This window comes from Sinocyclocheilus grahami, unplaced genomic scaffold, assembly GCF_001515645.1.
Source record: "Sinocyclocheilus grahami isolate Dianchi unplaced genomic scaffold, SAMN03320097.WGS_v1.1 scaffold2263.1, whole genome shotgun sequence".
NCBI lineage: Eukaryota > Metazoa > Chordata > Actinopteri > Cypriniformes > Cyprinidae > Sinocyclocheilus > Sinocyclocheilus grahami.
The window spans coordinates 28,498-40,970 of record NW_015507442.1 but is presented as its reverse complement, the minus strand read 5'-3'; the positions used below and the strand labels follow the sequence as shown (position 1 = coordinate 40,970).

Here is a 12,473-nt window from a genome sequence, read left to right as displayed (position 1 = left end):
CTGTACTTTCCGGCAAATCGTCTCTTTTCTCCGTCCCACGTTTTCCTGTTTTCCTGTGCTCTGTCATTTCAAGCCCAAAGCTTCATTTGTAATTTTAATGACCCTTTATTCTCAGGCTGAGTCGCGACGTCGCGACGGTTACGCTGGGATGGAAAGAGAGATAGCAGTCAGGACCCGTCTAACACAGACTGAGATGACATGCACAAACAGAGCATGCATTAGTGACCTCGACTGCCGTGAAAAAGCTGTTTTTACCAAAGAAACGTGTCTGCAATTATTCAGAGAGTATGATGGAATAAATGATATCATCATGTTGATCCACAGCCAAACACAACGGGAGTAGATTTATACTGTAAACGCACAAAAACAGTTCAGGTTTCAGTACAACATCTCCAATAAACAGCATTCGTGTCCGTGTCTATAACCACAGAAAATAAAACATAGAACAAATTGCGGTAAAACACATGCAATCACAGTAAAACACACACAAATAAAGCTGCAACACCTAAAGAGGATACGCGTTTAAACACTTCTCAGGAATAAATTAGAACAAATGTTAATATTTGTAAATCAAAAATGTGAATAAAAATCAAGAATGTAACATTTTTGTAAACAGAATGTAAACATCTGTAAATTAAAAAATATATATAAATAAAAATCAAGAATGTAAATATTGGTAAATTAAAAAAATAATAATAATAATAAAAGCCAAAAATGTAAATATTTAAAAAAATAAAAATCTTTGATACAATACATGAAAACCAAAGCTGTAAATATTAGTGAATAAAATCAATAATTTCAATGTTTGTAAATAAAAACCCAAACATGTAAATGTTTGTAAATAAAAGCAAAGAATGTAAATATTTGTAAATAACCAAAATATGGGAATATTTGTAAATTGCAATTTTTTTTTATATTTGTAAATAAAATAATATAAATGTGACTCTGGAGCACAAAACTAGTCATATTTGTAGCAATAGCCAACAATACATTGTATGGGTCACAATTATACATTTCTCTTTTATGCCAAAAATCATTAGGATATTAAGTAAAGATCATGTTCCATGAAGATATTTTGTAAATGTCCTACCGTAAATATATCAAAACTTAATGTTTGATTAGTAATATGCATTGCTAAGAACTTCATTTGAACAACTTTAAAGATGATTTTCTCAATATTTAGATTTTTTTGCACCCTCAGATTCCAGATTTACAAATATTGTCCGATCCTAACAAACCATACATCAATGGAAAGATTATTTATATTAAGATTATTATGACTGGTTTTGTGCTCCAGGGTCACAAATATTTGTAAATAAACTCCAAGAAGGCATTATTTGTGCATAAAAACCAAGAATGTAAAAGTTTGTAAATAAGCAAGAGTGTTGAGCTTTTATCTCTGTTTGATTGGCCCTGTGTGTTTTCTGTCGTCCAATCACAGCCTGCGAGCAGCTCTCGCTGGGCGTGGCCGCCATCTTCGGCCCCTCCCACAGCTCCTCAGCCAATGCGGTGCAGTCGATCTCGAACGCTCTGGGCGTGCCTCACATCCAGACGCGCTGGAAGCACCAGGTGTCTGATAACAGAGACTCGTATTACGTCAGTCTGTATCCGGACTTCTGCTCGCTCAGCCGGGCCATACTGGACCTCGTGCACTTCTTCAGGTGGAGGACGGTGACGGTGGTGTATGACGACAGCACCGGTGAGCATCAGCCAATCACAGACACAGACCACGAGCACACTACAGAGAACACTAGTATGCACACTGCGTGCTGCACTTTAATAACAGTATGTGAAACAGAACACAGTATGCAGCGGTAAACACTGCAAACAGTGCTAATGTTCTTTATCACATCATTACACCATGCAGTCATCATCTCAGAAATATTTTATTATATTTTTTATTATCATTTTTAGATCAGTTTTGTGTAAATTTGAGTCGAAATTTTGATTACTTGTATTTTTATAAATGAATTCGTTGCAATGCAAGACCCAAAAATAAAAAATAAATAAATAACTATAAAAATTAAGCATGCAAATATTTGAATATAAAAACAAAAATGTAAATATTTATAAGTAAAAATCAAGATGTACATATTTGTAAATAATTAGGAATGTAAATATTTGTAAATAAAAAAATAATGAATGTTTATAAATGTAAAAAAAAAAAATCCGGAATGTAAATATTTGTAAATGAAAACAATTTTTAATATTTATAAATAAAAATCAAGATGTACATTTTTGTAAATAAAAATACAAAATTAATTTGTTGTAAATAAAAATACAAAATGTAAATATTTGTAAATAAAAATTGAGATGCACATATTTGTAAACAATTAAGAATGTAAATATTTGTAAACACAAACAAAAATGTTAATATTTATAAATAAAAAGGAGATTTGTCAATAAACATCAAGTCAATAAATTTGCAAAAATGTAAATTTAAAATTTTTATTTAAAAACGGTAACTATATGTAAATAAAAATCAAGATGCACATATTAGTAAGTTATTATGAAAGTAAATATTTGTAAATAAATAATCAAGAATGTAAATGTTTGTAAACAAAACAAACAATAAATATGGGTATAAATAAAAACAAAAATGTAAATAAAATTTAACTAATTGTAAATAAAAATGTAAACATTTGTAAATGATGAAGAATGTAAATGCATAAATTTAAAAAAAGTGTAAGACCTTTTAAAACGAACTAGAAATGTTAGGACTTCAAATAAACATGTTCCCTTCTGCATATGTACATTTTAACCTAAAATCGTCACGTTAAATAAATAAATAAAAAGAAAACGGTTCACGGACATCTCCATTTGTCACCAACCTTCAGGTCATCTGGATGTTTAATGCATATACAGAACATTATCATAATGTGCTGGAGTGATATTCATAATTCATGAGACTGAGTTTGGGCAGATCTCACTCACTCACTCTCGCCAAACGAATCTCCCGCAGCGCTTTCCTCATTAGTCTTTCTTTTCTAATTAATAGAAGGATTTTATTACCTTCTCTGAGCGTTTTACCTGTAATCACACAAACTGAATCAAAGCGGGAGCTGGAATCGTTTGTTTTAATGAGGTGTTCAGCGGCGGCTCCCGCTGTAGGAGAATAAACACTGCATGCATTATATGTACATTTACTTTAAAATAGTGTCGGATTTAAGGTTATTGCAAGGAAAAATTTATTAATTTTCGCAGTTAAAGGTCACTTTTTTACTGTAAATTTAACAGGACATTTTTTAGGCTGTAAATGAGCATTATAATTAAAAGTTGTATTTGAAGCACTAAAATTGCTAATTGGAAATGAATAAATAAATACCAAAGCGGAATTATATATATATTATATATTAATTAATTAAAATATTGTGTCTGTGTGTGTGTGTGTGTGTGTGTGTATATATATATATTCATTACTTTATTTATTAATACAAATGTAATTGTATAATTTAATTGTATAAGTATTATAATTTATATTTTTAAATATATTTATTAATTCTACAAATTTTTTTTAGCTGCTGAAAATACTAGTGTTCTAATCACTTTGGCCACCGCTGTATATGACTTTCTTCTTTCAGACGAATACAGTCGGAGTTATATTAAAGGGGTCCTATTACGCTTTTTCACTTTTTGAATTTTAGTCAGTGTGTAGTGTGTATGTTTATTTGAATTTTAAAGATGTGGCGCAACGCGATGCTTCTCGTCCGTTGCGCGACCGCCTGAAACGCTGTTTTTTTTTCACTTCCGAAAGCGGATGATGTCAGGAAACAGTGGTTGCAATTTACTTTTAACTCTGTCCCTGAGCATTATAACCCCAATTTGCTATTGTGTGCTGCGCATTTTACTGAGGACAGCTTCCACAACACAAGGGATTAGTGCCGGACTCGCCCAAAAGCTTTTGTTGAAAGACGGAGCAAGAGGCAGGGCAGTACTGAAACACCGTCTAAGCTGTTCGCCAATCACAACGCACTGGGACAGCTAACCAATCACAACACATTTTGTTTTTCGGAAGGCGGACCTTCATCAAAGCCGGAACTAATCGAGCCGTTTGTGCCAGCCTGGGGAGAGAGGTGTTGAAATAATGTAAATTATGTCAAAAATTATGCGTTTTTCGAACCACCGAGCATTAGAGCATGTTCTAGTACACCCCCAAAACAAAATCAAGACTTTGTAAAAGAGCATAATAGGACCCCTTTAAATATGTGGATGTGTATGTGTATCTAAATATGGATATTTTTCGGACACAAACGCATCGATTCACTTTAGAAGGCTTTTATTAGCTGTGTGGAGCGCTTTTTATGATGGATGGATGCACTTTATGTTGCTTCAAAATCTCAACACCCATTCACTGCCATTATAAAGCTTGGAAGAGCCAGGATGTTTTTATATATAACTCCGAATGCATTCGTCTGAAAGAAGAAAGTCATATACAGCTAGGATGGCTTGAGGGTGAGTAAAGCATGGGATAGTTTTCATTTTTGGGTGAACCCTTTAACTTTTTTTTTTTCAACTGCTTACATTTTCAAAACTTTGCCTCTTTTTTTATTATTTTTTTTCAAAACTCGCAGAAATCCAAAGAATTGCACACAAAATGCAAAACGCCTCGCATCTCTTGCAAAATGAAGCACTGCGCTCAAAATACCACAAAAGCTAACCTTTGCAAACACCTTTGCCATAATATTTGTGTGTGCTGCATAGAGAACTGTGTGTTGTGTTTTGCAAAAAGTGTTTTATGAAATTGAAAACCGCGTCAAAGGCTGAGTATTAGTGCATGGTTCTGCAGATCTGGTGTGTGCTTCTGCTGTTTGAGAGACAATTGCAAATAAACATGCATTTCTTTCCTCAAAGCGCTGAAGTTGTGTGTGCCTCTGCAGGTTGTTCAGAGCTGTATTGTGTGTTTGTGGGACATGTTTTCAGATACGGATCTGCTGTCATGTCTGCAGGTCTCATCCGCCTGCAGGAGCTCATTAAAGCTCCATCCAGATACAACATCCGCCTGAAGATCCGGCAGCTCGCCGCCGACACCAAGGACGCCAAACCGCTGCTGAAGGAGATGAAGAAAGCCAAGGAGTTTCACGTCATCTTCGACTGCAGTCACGAGATGGCAGCCTGGATCCTCAAACAGGTGAGCTTCCATAATGTACTTAAAGTGCTCTGTTTTCACGTACTTAATATGCTAAAAATGACTCTTAAGATCAACTAAGTGTTCTCAACTGAATATTGAGATTGGGATAATGAGAATTACAAACTAGTGTACTTATACAGAGTAATATTAATTAACTACATGTACGTACGATATGGTTAGGGTTAGGATTTGGCTTAGTGTTACTTGCATGTAATTATGCATAATTTATTGTTATTATAATAGTAAGTAAATGTAATGTGCAACAACAAGGACACCTTAAAATAAAGCGTTACCAAAAATTCAAAAGTAAAACAGGTTAATGAGAGGTTTTTTTGTGTGAAAAATGTGTTTGATTTTCATGAAAAAATAATTTTTGGTGTGTGTTTAGTAAAATATGATCCATTCATGTTGTGTTATTTTATTTAATTTTTCCGCAGGCTCTTTCAATGGGAATGGTGACGGAATACTATCATTACATCTTTACAACTCTGGTGAGACACACACACTCACACACAGTGCATGTGTGTATTTTTGATCAAATAAATGAAGCCTTCACATGTCATGATAAGCGTGTGTTCGTCCACAGGACCTGTTTGCTCTGGATATGGAGCCGTATCGCTTCAGCGGAGTGAATATGACCGGTTTCCGCATCCTGAACACGGAGAGTCCGCAGGTGTCATCCATCATCGAGAAATGGTCAATGGAGCGACTGCAGGCTCCGCCCAAACCTGACTCGGGCCTGCTGGACGGATTCATGACGGTGTGTGTGAGTGTATGTGTGAGTGAGTGAGTGTGTGTGTGTCTGTGTGTGTGAGAGTGAGTGTGTGTGAGTGAGTGAGTGAGTGAGTGTGTTTATACTGCTATTATACGGCCGTTTGTGGTTCTGCTCCTCAAGTGCGGGTGACGCTTCCCGTTTGAAAGCTCTTTATCCGTCTTTGCGCTTTCTTTTCGCTTTTATTCTGTTCTTCTCTCTCAGACAGACAGAAGTGTGTGTGTGAGTGTGAGTGTGTGTGTGTGTGTGTGTGTGTGTCAGCAGTTTCACAAAATCAATCTGTGCTATATATATATAGGCTATATATATATATAATCCTCCTGGAAAAGCCCACAGACGTGTGGATATCGACGAATCTCCCACGATCCTCTCCGGAGAAACGCACTCTGAAATCGGCTGTAAATCATCTCGCCGCTGAGCGATTATTAATATCAGAAGATAAAGGGCTGGGCTGAATAATAAATAAGCGACGCAAGCTGATGAAGCGCTTTGTTAGAGTTACGGATGTTTATGACTTTCTCTCGTCTGGCCTCATTTGCACGAGTAAAGCTGCTCTTCAGATGTAATCAGACGGATGGATAATGGAATTCATTAGCAGCAGAACTATTACTTCTTCTGTACGAGCTCAGTGTGTTCACTCAGAGTTCATCTGCGGTTTGTTGCTCGTTATTTGAAAACAAAGAGATGAAATAGCTGATGATATCAGACCATCAGATGCCATAAAACACACACACACGCACACAATCACACACACACACTCACGCTCATGCACACTCACACTCACAGACTCACACACAATCACACACACACACTTCATATCGTTATCGTACTTGATACACACATTTCAAGTGTCTAAATGATCAAAATGTTTTTTAAAACATGTCTTCTGTCTCTGATTGATAGTGTTTTATCAGTAAAAGCTCTTTTAGTGTAATTGTAGAAACATCCAGCTTCAGCTCGAGCTTCTCGTGTCAAATCTTGACTGATCTGAAAAATCTTGACTGGTTTTGATCAAGTAAGCGTCAGAATAACGTCAGTAATATCTCCAGATGAACACTTACTGCACTGAAGCAGCTCAGCTTTACTTGATTCTCCATCAATCATGTTTTAGAGTCTCAAATCTGATCCTCAGGATCTTTTGAGGAGCGTTTGTTTCCAGAAGCTTTACTTTCACTGTTCCTCAGCGGAGGAATGATCTTCACAAGCCTCCAGAACATCTCACATCTTCTGAGGAGCCTTTATTTCTTCAGCTCTCAATCACTGCATTATATGTTTGGAGCATTTCACTCTCATCTCACTGAGACAGATTACTGGAGATATAGAGCTACGACTGATATTTAGATCATTTTATGTCAGTATCTGCTGCACTGTTATAAAGATCTCATTGATTTAAATCACAAGCATCAGAATTTCATCATAGAAATATCCGCTTCTGCAGCAAATTCATATTTTTGCTCAGTTTGAGTCTCTGAATAAAACTGAGCTGTTTTTTCCTCCATATTCTCACTACATCAGATTATATGAGCCATAAAAGCCCGATGACCAAATATGATAAAAAAACAAAAACACACAAACTTCAAAACATCTGATTTTTTGGACTCTTACGTCATGTTATGTCAGGCTTTCCGGAGTTAAATGATGACATTTGCTGCATTTGTTTCGCTGCTGTACTGTACGGTTCTGGTCCTGATGCTGGAGTGTTCCGCTGTTGCCATGTTGATGCTCTTGTTTAGCGCCGAGTGAATAAACACAATCTGGCAACTCGCGGTGCAACTTTGGGAAACACTGTGGATACGTTTCTTATGAGATGAGTTAATGAGTTCAAACTGATTTGAATATTAATTTACATTTTGTGTTGAATTTTTAACTTTAAGCTGTGGTTTCCTAAAGTCCTGTATTCCTCATGTGTGTGTGTGTGTGTGTGTGTGTGTGATAAACTGGCATATCAGTCCTTTCACTGAATCAACTTCATTAGGACATATCCAGCTTTACACAAAGTTCACATCAGTAATTCAAGTTTACACAATCAAAAGCTCAGTGACTCAATTCAAACAGTTCAAACGCTCACCGATTCGATTCTAACAGTTCAAACTATCACTATTTCAATTCTAACAGTTCAAACACTCAATGATTCAATTCCAACAGTTCAAACACTCAATGATTCAATTCTAACAGTTCAAACTATCGGTATTTCAATTCTAACAGTTCAAACGCTCACGATTCAATCCAAACCGTTCAAACTATCGGTATTTCAATTCCAACAGTTCAAACGCTCACTGATTCAATTCTAACGGTTCAAACGCTCACAATTCAATCCAAACCGTTCAAACTATCGTATTTCGATTCCAACAGTTCAAACACTCAATGATTCGATTCCAACAGTTCAAACACTCAATGATTCGATTCCAACAGTTCAAACACTCAATGATTCGATTCCAACAGTTCAAACACTCAATGATTCGATTCCAACAGTTCAAACACTCAATGATTCGATTCCAACAGTTCAAACACTCAATGATTCGATTCTAACAGTTCAAACACTCAATGATTCGATTCCAACAGTTCAAACACTCAATGATTCGATTCCAACAGTTCAAACACTCAATGATTCGATTCCAACAGTTCAAACACTCAATGATTCGATTCCAACAGTTCAAACACTCAATGATTCGATTCCAACAGTTCAAACTATCAGTATTTAAATTCTAACAGTTCAAACACTCAATGATTAATAAACAGCTAAATACTTGTTCGTCTGTCATGAAGCTTCAGCCGCTGTGAATCTGAAAGTTCAGATGAGTCGCTTCGCCACTGTCTCTTGATTCATTGCCAGCTCTCATCCGTAGCTAATTCGCAACGAGTTAGGTCTCAATCTCAGCAGTAAAATCCCAGTGAATTAATCCAAAAACTCTGCTCTTTAGCTTCTGAGATCATATCAGGCCGTAAGCTTTGTGCACATGTGCTCCACGCAGGTGCCCTTTTAATTCTTCACGACGTTAATCAGCGAATCACTGAGACACATCGCCCTCCTGTGGACACTCGGGTGAAGACCAGCTAAAACCAGCTCAGGCCAGCAAACCAGCTTAGGATAATTTAAGCTGTTTTATTTTCAGCTTCACTAATGTAAAAGTTCAGCATACTGCATACTATCATTTCAGTTATAATATCACATCTGTTGAGCCTCAGTGTGTGTTTCTACAATACATAAGATCTGATAGGACTGAGAGAGAGAGAGACATAGACAGACTGCACTCTCTCACTCTCTCATCTTGACAACCATTGCCGCCAGTGAGGCAGAGTTGCCATGGAAACCGTTGCCCGTGTGGTGAATCTCTGTTGCTAGCGTGTGGCAGGAGGCCTGTGACGGTGATTTCAATGAGTTTTACAGAATGTGTGCACAGAGAGATTCATTATAACTCAACACAGTAGTGATGAAAGCTCATCATCATCATCATCATCAGATGTTCAGTGTCTGTCAGAGAAAATGCACTCACACACACACACACATTATTATAACAAATTACACTCTCTCTCTCTCTCACACACACATACACACACACACACACTCTCTCTCTCTCTAAAAAACTCACTCTGTATGATTTATAAGCGTTTTAAAAAATAGGGACATGGGGCAATGTCCTCATAAATCACCTTTTCGTTGTAATACCTATGTCATACCCATGTCATTATACAAATTTGTGTCCTCATATGTCAAAAAAACATGCGCGCACACACACACACACACACACACACACCTTTTTCTGTGAATTGTGGGGACTTTCCATAGACTTCTATTACTTTTATACTGACCAAACTATATTTTCTATCACCTAACCCTAAACCTACCCCTTACAGAAAACCTGTTTGCCTTCTTATACTTTCAGATAAACATAATTTTTTTCCCTCGTGGAGACCGCAGGCCGGTCCCCACAATGTCAAAAATGTCAGGTTTTACTATCCTTGTGGGGACATTTGGTCTCACACACACATACACAAACTGAGAGCAACATTTTCCTCTGAATAAGTGTGTGTGTGTGTGTGTGTGTGTGTGTGTGTGTGTGTGTGTGTGTGTGCAGACGGACGCGGCGCTGATGTATGATGCGGTTCATGTGGTGGCAGTGGCGGTTCAGCAGTCTCCGCAGATCACCGTCAGCTCACTGCAGTGCAACCGACACAAACCCTGGCGCTTCGGGGGACGATTCATCAGCTTCATTAAAGAGGTACAGGCACAAAACAGAGCTATTATTCAATAAATTCAATCTATTACACATTACTACTTTAGTTTAATTTATTTAATGTATTTATTTTACCTGAGATGATAATACACCTTGCACCATACAAGAATAAAATAAAACACTTTGAAAAATTCAATGCTCTTTCAATTGTTTGTAACACAACCTAACCACAAACAATAACTTCAAACTAAATATTACATTCAATAACTTGAATACCAGAAACTGTGACCAGATAGATGATTCACTGTGATTCAAAGTAAGCATCTGAACTTTCACTTTCAGATTCAAATGAATCACTTTTTCCCTCAAAACTCAATAATATGTTTAATGTGAATCAAAAGCTCAGTGTTCGATGAATCTATTCAGTTAATCTGGGTTAGATTCAATAATTCATGAATCTAATTATTCAATTTAAAGACCTGTTGATTCTTTTAGAATACTTTAAGTTAAAGGGTTCATGAACTTCCTTTTTTATTATTTTGTACTTATCTTATAATGTATTCAAGATTTTTACATCAAAAATCATCATAGTTTAGATTTAGAATCGGTGGGAGGGGCTAATCAGACAGCAATGTAAAATCGGTGGGCGGGGCTAATCAGACCGATTTCGAATCGGTGGGCGGGGCTAATCAGACAGTGATGTAGAATCGGTGGGTGGGGCTAATCAGACAGCGATGTAGAATCGGTGGGCGGGGCTAATCAGACCGATTTCGAATCGGTGGGCAGGGCTAATCAGACAGCAACGTTGAATCGGTGGGCTGGGCTAATCAAACAGCGATTTCGAATCGGTGGGCGGGGCTAATCAGACCGATTTCGAATCGGTGAGCAGGGCTACCCCTAATAGTAAGCAATTGAACATGTACAATCTGTTGTCGTTCCACACCTGTGTGAAAGTATACAGTGACCAGAGTCTGTCAAGCTTCAGAAATGACCAAAATAGCCCAAATTATGCCTTATATACCAAGTTTTTTTATATGTATTTTGAGTGATGAATAGAACAGTTTTAAAACTATTTTTGTGTTCATACAAGTGTTAGTCCGTTCCAGAGATTTGGTTTCAGGGAAGATTTATCAGTGATTCATGAAGTGCACTCTTTCATATGGCTTTGTTCACTATATTTAAAAGTGTCCAGAATATTCTCAAAAAAATTCAGCCTTTCTATTCCTCTGAAGAAAAAAAAATATACAGGTTTGGAAAGACTTGAGGATGTAAATGTGAACAGAATTGATTTACTTTGGCTTTAAATAATTTAATAATCTTGATGCAACAGGTTTGAGACATGAATACATTGAAGGAGAGGTTAGTGTAGAAATTTAAGGGTAGAGTCTGGGGTGAGAGGTTTTCAAGAAGGGTAGATGCCATTCTGATGGTCTAATGTTGACCAAATGGCATTCCCGAAGTGTCACTTTTGGGTTAGTTTCCATTTGTTTTGAGAAAAGCTGTTAGTTGAAGTGCTTGATTTTCACAGAAAAAGCGTGCAACAGACTACGTAGAGAAGACGCAGGTGAAGAGAGGAAAGGTGGGTGAGAGAAAAATAATTTTATGCTGGTGATGGGACAAGACTAAACAAATGAAAGGCACTAAACCTATTAAAAATGCCATTGTCATAACTGACTTTAAGCGGTCATGAACTGTGCAACGTTGAATCGGTGGGCGGGGCTAATCAGACAGCGATGTAGAATATTCTGTGAAGAGCACTAGTGAGTGCTGCAGGGAGAGCGTTTCAATCCTTCAGGAGAAGAGCGCGTGTTTGAGTCTCTGTTGTTCTGCAGGTGTGTTTGTTGATGTTCAGATCGTGAGTGTCGCCTGCGTGTCTCTCGTCAGATCTTTGCTCTCGTCATGGGTAATTTGTGAAAATTACACATTGTACCTGCAGAAACACCATTTCCGTCTCTGTCTCTGTTTGTGCTTTGAAGTCAAACTTCAGAACGATGATCCTGGAGAACAATGAGCTTCTCTCACAGAGACGGAGATGCGCTTCAGTCGTTCTGACGCCAAAAAAACACTGTAATGTGAGACAACTGTGTCAGATATAAAGCCATCAAATCTTCTATTGTAAATGTGAGATTTCACTTAACTTAACAGAATCTGATAAACAAAGCAAAAATTATTCAGAAACACTCTCCATGCATCTCTAAAATAAGATCTAATGATATGAATAGCAAACCAAACATTATGTGTGAAATTAATTTTAAATTATTTAATTATCCCATTATACACTATGCCAAATTTAGTTTTATATTAAAAAATAAGTATCCTTACAAAATATAGACAACATATGACCACCGTCTGGAGAGGAAAATATATTATAATTTTTTTATTTCTTGTTTATTTAATA

General features: G+C 36.8%; 1 protein-coding gene across 1 annotated transcript in view; it reads left to right on the top strand.

The window, feature by feature from the left end:
• Positions 1-12,473, top strand: part of LOC107574533 (glutamate receptor ionotropic, kainate 2) — a 46,454-nt gene that overhangs the window by 15,137 nt on the left and 18,844 nt on the right. Inside the window, exons 3-7 of the mRNA XM_016260990.1 lie at positions 1,442-1,699; positions 4,947-5,128; positions 5,566-5,619; positions 5,715-5,888; positions 9,977-10,120. Coding sequence (XP_016116476.1) covers positions 1,442-1,699; positions 4,947-5,128; positions 5,566-5,619; positions 5,715-5,888; positions 9,977-10,120 — 812 coding nt within the window. The remainder of the gene's footprint in view (positions 1-1,441; positions 1,700-4,946; positions 5,129-5,565; positions 5,620-5,714; positions 5,889-9,976; positions 10,121-12,473) is intronic.